At 38.5% G+C, this 19,359-nt stretch overlaps 1 protein-coding gene across 5 annotated transcripts in view; it reads right to left on the reverse strand.

Moving 5' to 3' along the window:
* The window catches only part of GALNT7 (polypeptide N-acetylgalactosaminyltransferase 7), a 45,009-nt gene that overhangs the window by 12,913 nt on the left and 12,737 nt on the right, over window positions 1-19,359 (reverse strand). For 2 of the 5 annotated variants that reach the window (XR_014011738.1, XM_081208879.1), the window contains exons 2-6: window positions 11,634-12,094; window positions 5,133-5,299; window positions 3,277-3,407; window positions 2,951-3,030; window positions 774-956 (exon numbers count right to left, since the gene is read on the reverse strand). Coding sequence is in view for 4 of the 5 variants with exons in the window: in XM_081208879.1 (XP_081065005.1) it covers window positions 774-956; window positions 2,951-3,030; window positions 3,277-3,407; window positions 5,133-5,299; window positions 11,634-12,094 (1,022 nt within the window). In the remaining variant the exon portion in view is untranslated. Of the gene's footprint in view, window positions 1-773; window positions 957-1,109; window positions 1,293-2,950; window positions 3,031-3,276; window positions 3,408-5,132; window positions 5,300-11,633; window positions 12,095-13,563; window positions 13,689-19,359 lie in introns of those variants that run through there. The other 3 variants (XM_081208882.1, XM_081208881.1, XM_081208880.1) reach the window with 3 other exon arrangements.

The following is a 19,359-nucleotide window of genomic DNA, read 5'->3' on the forward strand; positions in this document are numbered from 1 at the left end:
AAAATGATTTGGAATATTAGTTCCAAAAATACAATAAAGTGAGAGTAAAATGAAAGTAGCAGAATTCTTAAAATGGCATGATTGCATAGTCAAATAATACAAAAATACATTTACTTTGGTTACAGGAAAAAAGAAATTTTGAAATGAAAAGGATTCTAGTTGCAGGATTAGTGAAGTGTGAGTGAACCAAAGCAGAATCGCAGCCTAGTTAGTTTAGGGGAAGAAGTAGGTATATTAGAACATTTTCAGTCCTTTCTGGCCAAATTTTGTTTTTGAACAAATCATTTTATAGGTAAAGGCAAAAATTCAGAGAAACATAACATTTCCCTTTGCCATTAAAATAACAGGTTACTTAGACAAAAGACACATGGACGATGCATTTTCTTTCTGTAAATATCTATCAATTAGTTCCATATGTCAGTTCACCTGTCCGGGCAGGACAAAACAGCACCTGATAAGGATACTAAGCAATTTCTAACACAATCAAGGTATAATGGCAGACCACAGGTTTCGTTTAAACAATCCAATTAGCAGCCACCCTACATTTTGCTGAAAGAACTGAGTATATAAGTACAAGACACAGAAGAGCAAAAGGAGTTAGTAAGGTTATGTTAGAAGAGCTTGACCACAGATTAGTGAAAAGAACGATGTATCTCCGCAGAGCATCTGCTTTTGTTAGCTTTGTTTTAAAGGTCTGGAGAGTTCATGCAAATATTTAATAGTTCAGTACATCCTTAGGAAAAGGAGAAATGTGTAAGTGGTTTAGTGATTACCGATACGGCTCAGTTTTTGTCTTTCTCATTTCCTTCTCACGTTTGGTCAAGGGCACCCTCTTCCAGAGCATACTCCAATCCCATGCTCCTCTAGCAAACCCATCTTCGTCACCACCCCCTTGGGGTACAATGTTATAAGTGTTGCCATCTATGACATCTATAAGCGGCACAGTGCATGTGGTTCTGCAGGATTATGGATGGTGGCGGTGAGGATGAAAGCAGGTACATGGCACATTTAAACGAATCACATGGTTCATGGAAAAGAAAGGGGGAAAATGAAAGGATTTAGATAAGCATGAGTTATAAAGATCAATAGAATGAAACAGCATTTTTTACCGATATGGCTCAGTTTTATATTTTCTTTTTGCCTTTTCCTTGTGGCTTAATGGAATACGCTTCCATAGCAAGCTCCAGTCCCAGGCCCCTCTGGCAAAGCCATCTTCATCCCCACCTTGCTGTGGTTCAATGGAATAGTCATTCCCATCTATGTAATCTATTAGAGGCACAGTGCATGTAGTTCTGAAACATTTATGGAAGGGGAAGAGAGAAGATTAAGCTGTCTAATCCAATAAGTCATCTGCTATCTCTTACACTTTATTCCAATATAACTTCAATAAATATAGCATATACATACAGTGCTCTTCTTGCAGAAGGAAAGCAGGGGAGTGGGGATTATGAATGAGCAGGATGAGGTCAAATTTATTTAAGAATACATTAATGCTGAAAGCAGAAACATCAACACACCAATCTACCTCTTCCTTCACAGATTTCTGATAACAAAATATCAAGGTGAATGATGGAAGCTATGTGTTTCACTTTTTGCAAATATGAATATATTTGTCTCTCTTAAGCTTTGAGAGTAAGGAGGACTGTCGTCTTGTTTACAGAAGGCTTGTTTTAAACCAGTGATGGCCAAACTTGGCCCTCCAGCTGTTTTGGGACTACAATTCCCATCATCCCTGACCACTGGTCCTGTTATAGCTAGGGATGTTGGGGGTTATAGTCCCAAAACATCTGGAGGGCCTAGTTTGGCCATCACTGGTTTAAACCCACTGGAAAGAGTTTTTGAAAGGTCAGGTATGATTTAAAACCAGGCAATAAACCATTTGAATTTTGCATGTGTTTCAACATTTCACAAATGAAGATGTCTGCTTTTCTTGCTTGCAAGGTGGCAAAGCCAGAATCAGCTCTCCTACTGTAGGACCTGAACTACAGTTCTCTATTATTTAAAAAGGGGAAGGGGGGGAATAGAACCAAGAGTATGTTAGAACATCATATGCTAGAATTTTACTTTTTAAATACTGTTCTGGTTTGTACGTTTGAGAGGAAATCCTCATATGCAGACATTTATCATAACAGACGTTTATTATTTTATACCTTGTTTTAAGTATCTTTGATCACATTAACAATCCACAACACCTTAAAGCCACAAGGGAGGGGGGAACCCCAAAGTATACTGTTCCAGACTTTGTTCCTTTTCAATTTACCAAGTTGACCAAATCCCCTAAAACTTTTCTGATTAAAAACTTTGCATAGTAAGTGTAATCTGCTGTGCATTTAGTGTTTTCAAACCTTGGCAGATGTTTACACTGGTTTTACTGCTTAAAAAACAAATCAAGTTTCTTAATGCAGTTCTTTTTCTCACTAGAACAGCACTGCAGGCAAGTTTTTATCATGCCTATTCAGGCAGCCTGGAGAATGAGCTAGAACGATGCGGCCCAACTTTTCATACCAAGTGGGCCACAAGAGTACTTTGACATGGACCCTGTAGGCCGCAATCGACTTGTTGTGGAAGAGGGGGGAGAGCAATGCCAAAATTTGACCCCTCTAGCCCTTGCACTGCCTGTCCAAAGCCAGCTAAGCAAAGCTTTGGGAAGGAAGTGCAAAGCTCTGGCAGGATCCTAGAGCCCTCCCAGCTCCTTCCCAAAGCTGAGAAAGTACTAACTAGGCTAACTAGCGTCTCACTTACCCGGCTTTGGGAAGGCAGCATGTGGGCTGGGGGTCACCAAAAAAGACCTCAAGGGCCATGTGTGACCCCCCAGACTGAATGTTGGACCACCCTGAGCTATAAAGTTACTCACCCAGAAAGAGCTGCTGCTTGCCCTGGGTGAATTACTAATTGTTAAGGCTACTGTTAAAGGCTTTCTGAGGTATAAAAATAAGCAGATTATTATTACCTGTCTTTAGCTATAGGAGCAATTAGTGCTGCATACCAGTTTACTGCCACCTCACAGTGGGCATCAAGGTAAATTAAAACCTTTAAAACAAAGAGGAAAGGAGATTTCAACTCATTTTGAGATTTCCTTACACAAAACACACATTGATTTAATTGAGCTTTTTGCATTGTACGTTGACATCAGTTTATAGCTATCTTTTAAAAGACTACATATGCCATTTTGCAATTAAGAACTATACTTGAAATAATCAAGTGGTTTAAGATCTGTTAAAAGCAAAATTCAGACTGTAGGGAAAGAAGGGTTTTATTTAGCAAATGGTTTTCTACCTGTCCAAGTTTAGCCTTCTGGGCTCCAATGCTTCTAGCTTGAATTAAACCTTCTCTCCTTTCATTTCGAAAAATCTTTACAAGGCCATTCCACTGCTTAATATAATCCTCTAGTCTTTCTTTTAAGTGTGCTATCAAATAATAAAAAAGAAGTTTCCATATTTGTTATAAAATATTTAGCTTAGAGCTTACAACACAAACTAAATCTATATTAAAAACAAACTGAATATAATTGACTTAATATCTAAATACTCAGAAGTTAAGGCAATTACATAAATCACTGCCTGGCATATTTGCTGATAACAACTGTAACCTCACTTAAAAACTACTACCAACAAGACTTGGATTTTTAAAATACATGTAGGGAAGTAGAAAAGATGTGTGCCCTTCTAATGTTGGAAAGGTCAGACCTAAGAAAGTGATGTCTGAACTCTGGAAAAGTTCAGAACTCATACTATAGACTCTTGACAACAGAAAGGCACAAACCTCCAGCAATTTTTCCACTCACTTCCCCCCATAGTTTTATAACATGAGTAAGGCAATGTAACAATGGAAGCTGTCCTGGTGTCGTAAGTGTTCCAGTTTTTCACTGTGTATTCCTTATTGCTTTACTAACTGTGGGTGAGTGACACATTCACAGCTCTTCTCTGACATGCCAAAAATGAATATAATCAAGTCTTTAAACTCACATAATAAAATGTCAACATTTATAGGCAACAAAATCCAGGAGGTGGTGCAGGAGATGTAGCATTCACTCTCCACAATAAATATTAGTAATGTCTGAATTTGAAGACAGATGTGCATGCAAAAAAAGATTATGAAATACCTTCAAGAAAACACTCATGACTTTTATTAACATTTAAGGCTACCACAGTCAAATGTGGCAGGAAAACACTGCTGTGGATTATAGCATTTTCTCAGCATTATGCTATTTTAGGACTATGCAACACACACACAAACACACACATGTTTAAGATGCTCATCTGCAACTCTATTGCATTCTGCCATAGGTGCTGTAAAGGAAAATAAGGGACAGTAGCATTCTCTCTCTATACATCAGAAATAAAGGGGAAGATAGCACAGAATAGAAGGAATATTGGTTCATTTGCATTACATATTACCCTGATTAATTGCTCCTTCATTTGTATCTACATTAACTTTATCTGTTAGGAATCCAACCCCCTACCCATATTTCAGCTTAAGCACTTCATCATCTCAAACTTTCAGTAAGTGTGTGGAACAATTTGCGTGTGCAGGGGGATAGATTTCACACCATATCTAAAAGTTTCTGCTACTGTAATAAGCATTTAATGCAATGAAAATCCAAGGTTGACAGTTGAAGTACCTACAGAGGCAAAGGTGAAGCTTCCTACACTATCCATTTTGACAAACCCTTCAGTCAAATAAATCCATATGTTGGAAAGGAGAGAGTTGATTCCTGTTCAAGGGAACCCTTGCATTATCTCTGAACAGATGTAGCCTTGAATGAAGATTTGAGTCATGATTACTCTTTGAGAAGGATTGAATTTTTCTGCAAAGTCTCCATTGAAAGAAACAGAAAGACAGATATTTGCTGAATGTGATAGAACTTATGCTTCTTCATTCAATAGGCTAGAACAAACTACATTAATTCACGAAAGCTATTTTTTTTTCCTTTTTAAAAACTGATCTATAATGAAAACCATGCTACCGACTCTATCCACAGATCAATATTCTTAAATCTGCAGGCTGGTTTCTTATTAAGAGCAGAAACCACTGAATTATCAGCACAGTATTTCTTTATGTTGGTTCAACTTCCCTGTAGAATGACAGATTCAGCTCTTACTGGGTTTAATATTGATATTAAATGCATTTACCTTTATTACTAAAGTCATCAATTAATACAATTTCAGCCAGGTATTTCCTTGGAGTTCTTTTAATTACACTGTGAACTGTCCTCATGAGTGTGGACCACCCCTCATTATGGAAGACAATGATAACGCTGGAGGTGAGCAGGTTTTCATCATAATGCCAATACTTGCACCTGCAACAGATATGTGTGTTATATTTTAACATTTTTGAAATATTTACAATCAGAACATGGTTGTTATCAGAACCACTATCAGTGAAAAAACAGAATTAACTAGAGCACTAGTTATGGCTCAATAAATAAGACCATTTGGAGAAAATTCTCTTATAATACCCCTTTCGTACCACCTAGTTAATCAAAGTGCTCCCCACCCCCAAGAGAGGACTTAAAATATACACAGTACTCAGGATAGAGCATGATTATGAATCTAGTTTAGAAGCTAAGCTTACAGTAATGATTGGACAGTAATGATTGCTGCTTCTTACTTTTTGTAGGATCTTGAAGCAGTTTTCAGAATGAAAACCATGTTTAAGACCTTCTTTTGTTTCATGAAAAAACAAAACCTAAGTCCACAAGGACAAACATGAAAGTTGTATGTAATTTAAACATTTTGATGTTACATTGTACCTTCTAGGGAAAAAACCAATCCCAATGTTTTCACATCATCTAGCCAGCAATCTCTGCAACCTTCTCCTTCATGTAGTTTTTCAGAAGGAAAGGTTATCACGTGGTTGTTATAATCACAACAGAGAAAACTATGATTTGTCAGAATGTTCACTCTTCTGAATTGTTATAAGCCTCCCCTCTGTTGCAACACCCTCTCAATAACCTGCAATCACATTATGATACCCATTCTGCTCCTAACTGCTTTCTGAGTTTGCCTGTAGAATTGGGGCCAATTTGCATGACTCTTTCAGCCCATGGCCAATACGATTTTCTGCCAACTTGCAGTACCAGATGCTTCTGTCGCATCAGCTAGTCTTAGCTTTCTGTACACCACCCACTAAGAAAAGTTTTGGTGGCATTTCCTGTTTTATTGCTTTTCAGTACATTATCATTCAGTACACTTGCCCTAAGAGACAGCTCAGTAGCTGGAGCATGAGACTCTTAACCTCAGGGTTATGGGTTTGAGCCCCACATTATTGGGTGAAAGATTCCTGCATTGCAGGGGGTTAAAGTAGATGATCCTTGTGGGTCCCTTCCAACTCGATGCTTCAAGCTTCAAGATCCCATTACTTACAAGCTGTGCACACACACACACATTACAGGAGAAACCATGTGTGGTTAGTTTGTGTGTGTAGGTGTAGTACACACACTTGCACTTAAAATATAAACAAGGTTGTTGTAAACCCTCTGGGATGCTAAAGATGTATACGTGGCTTTCTCCCCTGAGTTACCTGCAATAAAAGTACTACCCAAAAAGGAGTCTGAATCTCATGCAATAAATTAGTAACAACTGTGCATTTATCTGATGAATCTCCATAAATCTAATGCATCTCTTTTGGGGCAAGGATAAATAATGAAGAGAAGTATATTAGGGAATACACAAGTGTTCCATTAGCAAAGAAAAATTCAGCTGAAACACAGTTACACCAGCCCTTTTTCTTTTTGGGGAGGAAAGGCTGAATTCCCTTTGCCTACACATAATGAGTGTCCTCTAGATATTTTGCACTACAACTCCCTTTAATCCTAATCAGCAGACTCAAGATTCAGTTTGAATTGTTATTGGCTAATAGCTACCAATGTCTGTTAATTTAGCCCCTGAGCCAGCATATTTTACCCGTATCTTCCAAGGTAGAAATCACAATGAACAAGCAAACCCACTAACTTCCTAAATAGGAAATCATTCCACTGAACAAATTTTAAAACTTTTATATCCTGTATGAAAGCCACCGAGTTAGTAAAAAGCGTCACTGAATCTTGGTGCAATAAGGAATGAACCTTCAGCTCCCAGGCTCTCAGTCTTAACAAGGGACCTGCAGTTGTAATATCAACATGCCTAAATTCAGTGTGCATTTTTTTATCACCACCACAACCCACTTTTATCAAGGGTGCCATCTATTATCTGTTTTAACAAAGCTCAACAACCTTTTGTTCACCACCTTAAGAGCTTGCACTTTAAACTCAAATGCAAAGTTCAAGCTTTTCAGAATTTTCAGAAAATCCATAATTTCAATGCTCTATTTGTTCATCTTAAAAAATAATAATACAAGTCTTCTACGAGACATGTTATTCAAGTTTGATTCTCCTTCAACATGGAGTATAAATATACCTTTAACAGTAGTTAGCCAACAGTAATTGCTATGACCTACTGTTGTTCCAAAATAGGTTCCCAAGCAGATACAGAACTACCAGATAAAACACCAAGTGCTATTGCAAAGAACAATAGTGACATCCAGTGGTTTGCTAACTAACACCAGCAAGCAAATATTAAACATCAACTATAAACTAAGCACTGTACTATAAAGTTACATCAGCAACTTGTCCACTAAAGATATAGAAATAAGGTAATTGTTAGCCATCATTTAATATACCTTATTCTAAATAAGGTAGAGTTTAAGACTGCAAAATAAGATGCTGGAAGCTCAATTATGTTTCAGACTGAACAATTTCAGTATTAAAAATGATGATAAATTATGTTTTTCAGGGCTGCCACCCTCTCCCTTGCTTTTAAAAAAATTCACACTGGGCAGTGGGAACAAGGGTAGTACACTTTATAGAGCACCTTGTCTGATATTGGGAACAACACTGAGCTACCAAGTGCAGACAATCTCTGCCCTTGTGAGCAGTGTTACAGCAGAATTTTAAGATGTGGATGCTATTTACTATTATTTACTGCCAGGTACTAAAGGACTCAGAAAAGCTTTTCTGAAGATGGACCCCATTTTGTGTTTTGGATTGGGTTCAAGCTTCAGAAAAGATATTAAACGTTATTGGTCAGTAGTGAAAATTCTCAAAGCACTTCCAATATATCTTGTACAGTATTAATAATTATTTAAGTTGTATGAAGAGGACAGTGATTCTAACTGCAAACAAGGAAGCCTTCATATATATAAGATACATTTTAAAACTGGGTTTTGATTTAAAGCTAAATGCATCCTGCCACCTAGTGCCTTCTACTTGATATCGCAAAGCTGCCGATTTAGCAGCACTTTAGCTCTTATCTTTATAGCTGCCAGAGCAAAGACATTATCAGATATTCCTGTCTCCATACAGCATCTGTGTTGTTGTTGTTGCTGTTTTGCAACTCTGGGAAGATGAGAACATCTGCACACCAGATACCTCTTTCATTTTGTTATATAGGTCACGTTAAGATACCATAGTAAAGAAAGCTTCAATCACAGTCTCTCACCACACATATAATGGTACGAATCATAGCTGATCCTAGCCTAGCAACCCTCTAAAACTGCAGCTAGCATTGGATGGTTTTCAACTAGTTTTACTCAGAGTAGAGCCACTGAAATTAACTTAATCATGATTTAAATAGTCCTAAAGCTTAGTTGAATAAGACCTGTAGCCTGGAACCCTTCGCTGCCCCACCAATACAAAATAGTGCACCCAACAAAACATTTTTGATATGTCAAAATTAAGTTTGTAAGTATAGGAAGTTGTCTTGTGCGGATTCAGACAATTAGGCTATCTAGCATTAGAAATGGGAAACGTTTTTCAGCCTGACAATCACTTTCCCTCATAAGCAACTACTGGGGGCCATATGATGGGCTCGGGGGGGGCATGGTCAGAGGCAAAAGTGGGACAATGGATGTGACTACTTCTGCAGGCAGTATCCAGCCACACAAAATTCAGAGGTTTCTACGTACACATGTGCAAAGCACACATTTCTTCATTTTCCCTAAAGGCAACCAAGAGACATCACAATACAAGGACACATTCCAATAATGTAAGAGTACTTCAGAAGGGTGTAGATTAGGACTGAAGAGGGGGCATGTGGCCTGGGAAGAGTCCTGAGGGCAAGAAAGAAAGGTGGGCTGTTCTGCATATGTTCATATGCAGAACATATGAAGTGTGCTTGAGCCTGAGATTCCCCCACACCTGGTCTATACACTTGACAATGACCATCTAGGCTTTCAGCCTTAGCTAGAGAGTCTTTTCCAGTCCTAGACGGAGATAACTGGGATTGAAACAGGAACTTCATTTGCAAAGTATGTACTTTATCACTGAGCTATAGCATTACCCCCAATTAACCAGTTTAACCTGCCCCCAAAAGTGAGAGGACACCACGTTTGCACATAATCCTGAAGTAGATCAAGTCACACACATCTGAGCATGTGCTCCTCTATACAGCATTCACTATTATTTTAATATTTTGATGGGGAAGTGTCACTGATATGTGTCAGAACACATGAAGTGTGTGTATATAAGGTGCCAGCTTTAATCCCGTCATCTCAAGTTTATTAGTACCTTAGGTAGCAGAGCTACAATACGTCTCTCTCTACCTGAGAGCTGCTCCTAATTATAGAAAGCTACACTAGGCTAGGGTGACGCAGGTGGCGCTGTGGTCTAAACCACAAAGCCTAGGGCTTGCCGATCAGAAGGTCAGCGGTTCAAATCCCTGTAACGGGGTGAGCTCCCGTTGTTTGGCCCCAGCTCCTGCCCACCTAGCAGTTCGAAAGCACATCAAGTGCAAGTAGATAAATAGGTACCGCTCTGGCGGGAAGGTAAACGGCATTTCCGTGTGCTGCTCTGGTTCGCCAGAAGTGGCTTAGTCCTGCTGGCCACATGACCTGGAAGCTATCTGCAGACAAATGCTGGCTCCCTCGGCCTATAGAGCGAGATGAGCGCTGCAACCCCAGAGTCATCCACGACTGGACCTTTCCCTTTCCCTTTTACACTAGGCTAGTTGGAACCATGGGCTAACTGGATCAAGTCGGCTGTTTCTAACAGGTTTCTCAAAATGGACTTTGCAAGAAATGAAAGGGTTCTCAACTTCTTCTATCATTAAAGGACTATTTTCCTTAGCAAACCATGTTTCTCATGTTACCTGAGCTCCATAAAATGTTTGCAATGTTATTTCAAAGGGGGGAAAGCCCATATGCTTGGGAAATCAGCCAAATATTTCAGGAACAGCTGCCATGGTCTTGCTTGCTTATTTAATCATCAAATGTGCTTCAGGGTCTGCAGCATTGTTAGAATTAGAAGCAGTGGGACAGTTCTGATATGGAATAAATAATATTCACCACCTGTGCTTCATAGATATACAAAACACACTGCTGAAAAGGATTGTACCTGGGAAATAAAATTGACTGAGAATAGAGTACAAAGGTATTGTAAGATATTTCGGCAGAGGCAACAAAGGTTGCTTTAATCAACCCATCTAGATGTAAAGCCAAGATCTTGCTATCTACAGGAAAAGAAAACCTTATTGATACCACAATCAAATCACATTAATGCCAACATCATAAGCACCTTTTATGTAGTCAAAGAAACTGATCATGAAAATGTACTGATCCTTCAATCTTATTACTTCCAAAAAGTTCTAAAGTAATGACAGAAATAAGATATAGAGGGCATAGAATTCTCATAGAGAATTATGCACAGTAAAAGTGATATGGAAATCACATCTTCTGAGGATAGGGTTTTCTCCCCTTGTCAACAAACCCCTGTCTCTCTTAGGTTTTATGCATTTTAAGGGTAGAGAAGCAAAAAACTCCAGTTCTAAGGCTCTTAAGTTACTGATGGTAAGAGAAAGTGGGGGAAACCTGATGGTTTACATCAAACACTTGCACACAGGGAACACAAAATGAGAACTCTGTACAAAATCTTTGCACAACACAATTACATTTTAGTAGTTACCACAGAAACATGGAGGGAAGAATGTTTTTCATAACTGTTAAAAGGAGCCATTGTACTGTTCTCCCCTGAATTCACTCAGAAAGAACACATTCTGTAACAGACAGTAAATGCAAAGAACAAAAACAAGCAGAAGTACAAGCTGGTGAGTTCTGTTCACAGATCACATAGTGGAAAGCCTGCCTCAGACAAACAGCTCAGTTGCAACAGCTAACACACTGGTTCAGATGAAGGCAATATGGTCATCTGAACCTGGCATCATGCCTTATTGGAGAGTTAAGGGTCATATATCAAAGACCCAGCAGATCAAAGGGGGTAGGAAAATTGCATAAGCCTTTTGAATATCAGGCTAAATCCTATCTACCCACCACAGAAAAATGATTTCTTATCAAATGTGATCAAGGTTTAAGCAACTGTAATTTATTACTCATTATCTGAATGCCTGCTAGAATACTTCTGGGAACTAACCAAGCTATAGTTATGCATTTTTTAAGTTCTGCTAATTTCAGTAGGAGTGTTATGCACATGATTACATCTCTGCTAAAAAGAAAAAGGAAAGCTCATTTTAAAAAGAAGTGCTGAATTGTTTTCCTTTACTATCGCTAATATATATTCATATAAGATGATTGTCACAGTGTACAGATCGCATAACAAAAACACAATTAAAAGAGGGGAAAGAAGAGGCAGATCAGGTACTTACTCTTCTTGACGCAAGTCATTAATGCTTCGATCTAGTGAGATCATATCACTTGCTACCATGTTAAACCCAAACTCCTTAATGCTGCTTTGAACAGATTCTTTATACTCTGGTCCTAAAACATATGGCTTGGCTTCCTCACCAGGACCACCGACAACTCCATGAGGCTCAGGTTCTTTGGGTTCAAAATTACCAAGAATTCCAGGTCGTAATACGGGATCACGGTAGATCAGTGTCTGTGGCTTAAATGTGAGATACTGTCGCTGCATGATGTTCTGCTGATCATTATTGCCACCAAGAGGATTCCCTTCATTTTTGGCCTTATTCCTCCGCCGAATTGATTCCAAGTCTACTTCCACACCTTCGACGTGAGGCCAGGGTAACACAGGCTTGAATTTGTCATTTCCAGGAACCAGGCCATGGTCTCCATTGTTTGGCAAAAGATTGCTGTTTTCCTTGTTATCCTACATAAGAGGGAGAGATAAAATTAGAAAACAAAGAAACTGGAAGAGCTGCTGGCCCAACTTCAGCTTTCTATGCCCCTTTTACTAACAATGGTGTAACTCTAATCTCTGTGGAATTTGTTCAAGTCAATGTATTCTTTAGGCAACTTGAAACATTTAATAAATTTATCTGTAAATGTAAGGTTAAAAACAAATGTCAATATTTGAAACCCACCTGTGCAGCTGCTAATACTGTTACATTTGAGTCTTGCTGGCTAGTACTTACATATAAAAAGGTTGCATTTCTGATTTATAAAAATACATAAAAACAACATAATTAAATATTACACATCAAAAAAGGCACCCTACAAAAGGTGGGCACCAAATTCCATAAATTAACTGTTTGAAGATTATGATTTGCAACTTTTGTGATAAACAAAGTCCACACACATCATCAACACACGCAAATTTTACGACATGTCTGTGAACAAGAGAGGCATCAGGAGGACGTCATATAGCACCAGTAGCAGATGGAAAATTTAAGACTTATGAAGCCAAATATGATCTGGAGCCCTGAAAAACTCTATTTCCTTAAAAGAAAAAAAAAATACATACATAAGCAGATGCCTTTAAAAAAGATTTTTGGTTCTGAATCAAAGACAAAAATTCTTAAACTGGAAGTTATGAAAACTAAAGTGTCTCAAACTTGAATGTCTAGCTAATGATTTTGAACATTGGGGGGCAGCAACACATGATGCTGAATTATCACACTTTCTCACAAGCCAGAACTACTACTGAAAATGAAAAATAACACGCAAGGCAGTGTCTGATGAAGAGCTGAGAAGGAGAAACTGCAGTTGGTTTTCAAGGGAGGTTAAGGCATTACTAAGAACGAAGATATCGCTACTGTTTACTAATCATTTCGGCCATGTCACTTGAAAATAGAAAACTGCAATTGGTGAAGTGGGTCTCACCGACCCGATTAAAATGATCTGCCAATGCAATCTCTGCAACTAAAATTCAAACAGTCAAGGGGGTGGCGACATCACCGAGGCAATATGGTGTTATCATCTGCTGCTCCTTCCTTCCCAAAATCAAAAATAGCTAGGCTTGCTCCAAAATGAAGTCTTGTTCAAACTTTTAACAGTTCCAAGTGGGCTGTGAGCTGCAGAATTAGAGAATCACAAAGCAGCACTCTGGATGACTGATTTTCACTTCTGGCTCAGATCACCAGGGAATCCCAAGCAGGCCAGAGCCATTTCCAAAATGGCTGCCAGGGCTCAATGCAGTGAAAAACAACAGAGAGGCCACAAACTTCATTTGACACAGCAGCTTTAGTTGCTCTAATTAAAAAAGAACTGTCTGAGGACTGAGGTAAAGCACTGAAACCATTGAGGGAAGGTATTTTAAAACTCACTCAGTATGAGACATTTCCACAACACAATGGAAGTGAGCATGAAGAACAGAACTAAGATTAACAGAATCTGCACCTTTGAGTGGCTTCGGAGAGACCAGCCTACATGAAGCTATTGTGTACTAGATAAAGAAGAAGAGTTTGGATTTGATATCCCGCTTTATCACTACCCGAAGGAGTCTCAAAGCTGCTAACATTCTCCTTTCCCTTCCTCCCCCACAACAAACACTCTGTGAGGTGAGTGGGGCTGAGAGACTTCAGAGAAGTGTGACTGGCCCAAGGTCACCCAGCAGCTGCATGTGGAGGAGCGGGGAAGCGAACCTGGTTCACCAGATTACGAGTCTTCTGCTCTTAACCACTACACCACACTGGCTCTCAGTATTATTTCCTGAATAGAGGAAATAAAGCATGCCATATCGAGAGGATTCATGGCACACTCTGTTCAAAACCCCAAAATGGTGAGCCCTGAAGAGTTATTATTGTTTGCTCTAGCACCTTCATAATTAAAAATGACTTATATCAAAAGTTCAGAACACAGTAAAAAAACTTAACAGAAAACTCCATCATCCTTCCCTTTTCCCTCCATCTCACTGTTCTTAGCTATATCCCTTCAATCACAGAATAAATGTCACATCACATCCAATCTTTTGATGCCCTTTGACACCTGTTTAGCTGGGCAATCTCTATGGTAGGAATTGTGAGGATCAATGTGTTAGATACTTTAGATTAAAAGAACTGAACAAAGCTTTGATAGATCAGACAAAGGGCCAGTCTAATCTAGTATCTTGTTTTCATAGTGGTCAACCATATATGCCTATGGTAAGCCTGCAAGCAACAGCTGATAGCAATTGCACTCTCCCTACTTGTGATTTTCAGCAAATGGTGTTCAGAGGTATATTGCCTTGAATACAAGAGACGAAATGCAGCCTATCATCCATGAACATGCAAGAAAGATGCCATATTCTAACATGCTATGCTATGCAAGCTAGCATACAATTGAATACTGATCAAGTTACTTCTTTCTAAACCAAACCTTTCAAACCACAATAAAATACAGACTAGAATGTTGGCCCATGGGCATTCTTGATTTTTTTACCACTCCAAACTGAAAAGATAGCAGTTGTCTTTTTTCCATTCCCAAAGCATATTACAATCTGCATTTCAATCAGTGATGGATAATAAAGATACCGATACTATGTGGGCCAGTTTGTACTTTCAGATTTCATTAACTGCAGCACAAACAGTGTGGTAACATAAACAAAGGTATCTAGATTGTATCTGGGAATGTTTATCTATTCAACAAAAGGAATTTGGAGGGGGTTATTGGTTTGTTTTTATTGTGTATTTTGTGCTTTTTTATCTTGTATTTTTATGTTGTGAATTGCCCTGAGATCTACAGATGGAAGGCAGTATACCAGACATAGGCAAACTCGGCCCTCCAGAAGTTTTGGGACTACAACTCCCATTATCCCTAGCTAACAGAACCAGTGGTCAGGGATGATGGGAGTTGTAGTCCCAAAACATCTGGAGGGCCGAGTTTGCCTATGCTTGCTGTATACTAACTAATCAATCAATTAATAACAATAATTTTCACTAGGTGTCTTAAAGCTAAGAACATAATGTTACTGCTCCTTACATAGTTAGCTGCTGAACTTCATGACAACTCCAGAGGTTATGATATACCTCTCAACTCATCAAAAACATAAAAATAAGAGACAACCAAGTATGGCAAGAATGTGGAACAATATGATCATAATCAACAGATATATACGAGAATCTACTCAGCACACACAACTGCAATAGTGGGAATTTCACTTATAGCATAAAACTTTCATAGCATTTAATGTACAGAGCAATCCTATCATGTCAGGAGAGGCCACTTCAGATGTACTGTCAATAGGGGGGAAGGGGGACTGCATTTCCTTTTCTTAAAATATTAATGATAATAATAATTCCCCCCTGTTCCAATGGGAAGAAGGAAAATCCTTCAATGCTGGAGGCATGCCAAAAGAACAGGAGGGCTTGGGATCCAGCAGATCCAAAGCATTCCCTGATCTGCCCCAACATTTTACTTCTTTGCTGGGGAGAATGAGTTCTGCATAATCCACATTCCTTGGGGCACCCTGCTATTTTATGCATTTCACAGTTTTTTCTGAAGCTGTTTTGGAGTTATTTTTTCTAAAAGCAGGGTGTAAATTTTTAAATAAAGGAATGGCCAAGCTGAATTATCACAGACTTAAAATATGAATGGTAAAACATTCCCAAATACAATGCCTGGATAAAATACGAACGTAAAACTACAAAATTAAAATTGGGGCAGGCAGCAATGTAGACAAGCCAGTATATTTTGCCATCCTCCACACAGGCCAGCCAAATCTCCCAGTAAAGTCTTGTGTGGAAATCATAGGCACAGCTGAATGGATCCTATGAATTAGAAATACAAAAACCATCTATACATTCCCTTGTGATCATAGGAAAAGCTTTTATACCTTTGATGTTCTTGTTAAGATTTTTAATTTATAAGAGTACAATTTCACTTTTATTTGATATGATACTGAGCTACAGTATTTAATAACTTGGGCTGGAATAATTTTACATTAACATTAGCACACTCATCAGGAAGAACAATGAATCATAAATCACTTGTTTGTTTGACTAGTTTGATTCCCAGGCTTATGATGATTCCCAAGACTGTCCGAATGAGAACTGAGTTCTTAGAAATTTGTAAAAGAAAATCACTTCATGTAATGTATTTCATTCTTATCTCGACTGAGGGAAGTGCTTCACAGAAGCCTCTCTGTTACACTTCTGAAGTAGCAATACAGGAAAAAAATAGAATCATCATAAATCTTAATGGATGAGTATTAGTTTCTTCACAAGAGCTATTGCTGTTTGATATACAGACAGCAACATGGTAGAGCATACAGTAAGTAATTAATATACGCAGAGCTATTTTGAATAATCTAACACGTAAAGATGTAAAGGAAACATCTTTAGACATGCACATCAAAGCATTCGTTCTGAAATAAAGGCTCTGAATATGGGAGGCACTGGCTAGCAAGCTATTTTACTGGGCAGAAGTAACAACCATGCGAGATTAGGAAAACAGATTTTAACCAAGTTGATTGTAATATCTGCATTGCCAGCAATTAAATGGGTAGAAAGATCATTGTGCCAGTGTAGATATATTACCAGTTATACTGGGTCACTCACATAAGTCAAGGAGGTTGTCACTGGAGGCTCAGTAGCTAGAAGCGCCTTTTACCAACTGCAACTGGTGGACAGATACAGTCATTCTTTAACCGGGAAAGCCTTGCCACAGTAGTTCATGTGTTGGTTACTTCAAGATTGGATTGCTGCAATGTGCTCTATGTGGGGCTTCCCCTGTGCTTGATTTGGAAGCACGACTGCTGACAGGAGTGAGGCCTTGTCAGAATATAACAGCATATAAGAACAGAACAGCGCCTACACTTTGGAACTCCCCGACTGTTGAGATCTAGCAGGCGCCTTCACTGTACTCTTTTCAGTGCTAAAAACATTCTTGCTTAGATAAGCCTACCCAGATGCTTAGAAAGTTGAGGCAATTTAAATCTGTTTTAGAGTTATAACTTTTGCATGTTGCATAGTATAGTTGTGGATTTTTCTTGGTTTTATGGTTTTTTTAAATAATCAAGTGGTGTAAAAATTTTATGAAATAAATTTTATGAAATTTAATATTTTGTTGGAAGCCATCCAGGGTGGCTGAGGAGACCCAGCCAGATGGGCAGGGTTTAACTAAATAATAATAATAATAATAATAATAATAATAATAATAATAATAATAACAACAACAACAACAACAACCACCTGGAACTGACTATTTGCTGCATTTCACGGCTTTAGCTGTTTTTAAGATCTTTCTCTGCTTCAAAATGGCTTATACTGAATGGTGGGAAGAGACTTCTTTACTGTGTTAGACGTATTATTGCAGAACTGAAGGCAGGAATCAGAAAATCCCAGTTCTTCCACAAATAAGCCACTTTTATCATGCTGAGTTGGCAAAACTAGCATTAACAAAATATAAACACTCATTCATATTCAGGCTTTCCTTTGCATCAAGCTCTCCCTCCCCAATCAAATTGCTGTTCCTTTTTACATACGCCTCAGAAATATATTTGCAGGTATTTTATTTAAATGTTGAGGCTTGTCTGTTCCCTGTTGTTTGCAGGCTATATATTTTTTCAAGCTGAAGCTTGGGAAACATATTTGCTGGAAAGCAAACTAGGAACCCTCTGCACAACACTTTAACAAGTAATCCAACAGAACATGCAAATTAATTTGTAGAGGAGATTTTAAAAAACCCCTCAAACAGTGCAGTTTACTCAATATAAGTTCCTCTGTGCTTGCTCCCTTGTAAGTGTATTCAGGACTGCAGCCTTAAGCTTTGTTCTTTTCCTGTCTTACTTCATGAGGTTTTGTAGATTCTAGCCTTGGGAGAGTTGGTTGGTGCCAATAAGTCAAACATATCATTGCTTGCTACTATCTATTTGCCTGCAAGGAAGAGGCTTATTACTCAACTCTTCAGCACTTGCCTGTCAAAAAAAGAAAAAAAAAAAGGCGTATGATTTTGTGTCTCATCTCTCCAAAAGACTGCCCTGACATTATTTTTGCTCATTTTTCAGCCGCTCTCTTAAGGCAGCTGCTAGAATTTGCATCTTAAGCTTTCCTTTCGGCAGTACTATTGAAAACATTATGGGGAACATAGAGCACATATTTAATGAATGTGACCTATAACAATCCATTTGTCATCCAAAGACTAAAGCAAGTTGTGCGAGATTTCAAAGTTGTACATGCTCAAAAGGCTTACCCTTCAACTAATTAATTCATGTGATTTTAGAGCAGAGTAGAATCCTGACACCTTAGACATAAAACTGCAAGCCACTAGTTTTGCACATCACAGGCAGCTACCAACTCTAACGTAGCTTCGCAGACTTTAGTACCATAAAGGAAGAGATTGAGATAGCAATAGCAACCCATATGAAATATGATGTAACAAAAGTGATCTACTTATCCTGCGTATTATTTACAGTACAGGTCACAGATAACCTTGAATAGAAAAGGGTGAGAGAAAGAGCAGTTGGGCAGTAGAAAGAAGAAAGTGTCTGTGAAATCATAAGGTTACAATAGAATGCAGCTATATTAGAATCAGATCAAATTCCCAAATCGTCTTCCAGAAATACATTTATGGTCTTCTGGATAAGTATTAAATTCTCCAATCCTTACAGAAATATTTCATACCACATGGAAGTCTTCATGACTGAATTACTTGGGGATGGGCTCTCTCTTCTTTACTGGAGATCTTGAAGCAGTGGCTGCACAGCCATCTCTTGAGTATACTCAACTCTTAATTTCTTGCATCCAGCAGAGGGTTAAATTAGAGATGGCCCAGGGGGTCTCCCTAACTCTTATGATTCTATGAATACTTTTGATGACTACTAATGACTATATATGAAGCATCATAATTATGTAGGTAAATTTATATCTTGCCTTTCTTCTACAGAACTCAACGCAGCCTACATATGTTTCTTGGGCCCATCAGTGGAGATTAATTTATTATTAAGTAATGTGTTTTCTGCCTGTTTTCAAATACATAACTTAAAAGATCTATTTGTGTGAGAAATACTTGCGCAGGTTTCAGTCTCCTTCTGAAAATACACCACCCCTTCTACAATCTTCCGTGTGCGATAAGATGTTTTGATAACGCTACCCCATTGGGGTTGGAGGTGGTGAGCTGGAGAACAGTCAGTTAATTAAGGCAATGTTGATAAGGGCAAAAATGGGACTCCACCCCCCACCCAACAGAATTCAGATTTCAAATCAGTCAATCAACCTA

The sequence above is a fragment of the Podarcis bocagei genome (genome assembly GCF_964188305.1).
Source record: "Podarcis bocagei genome assembly, chromosome: 9".
NCBI lineage: Eukaryota > Metazoa > Chordata > Lepidosauria > Squamata > Lacertidae > Podarcis > Podarcis bocagei.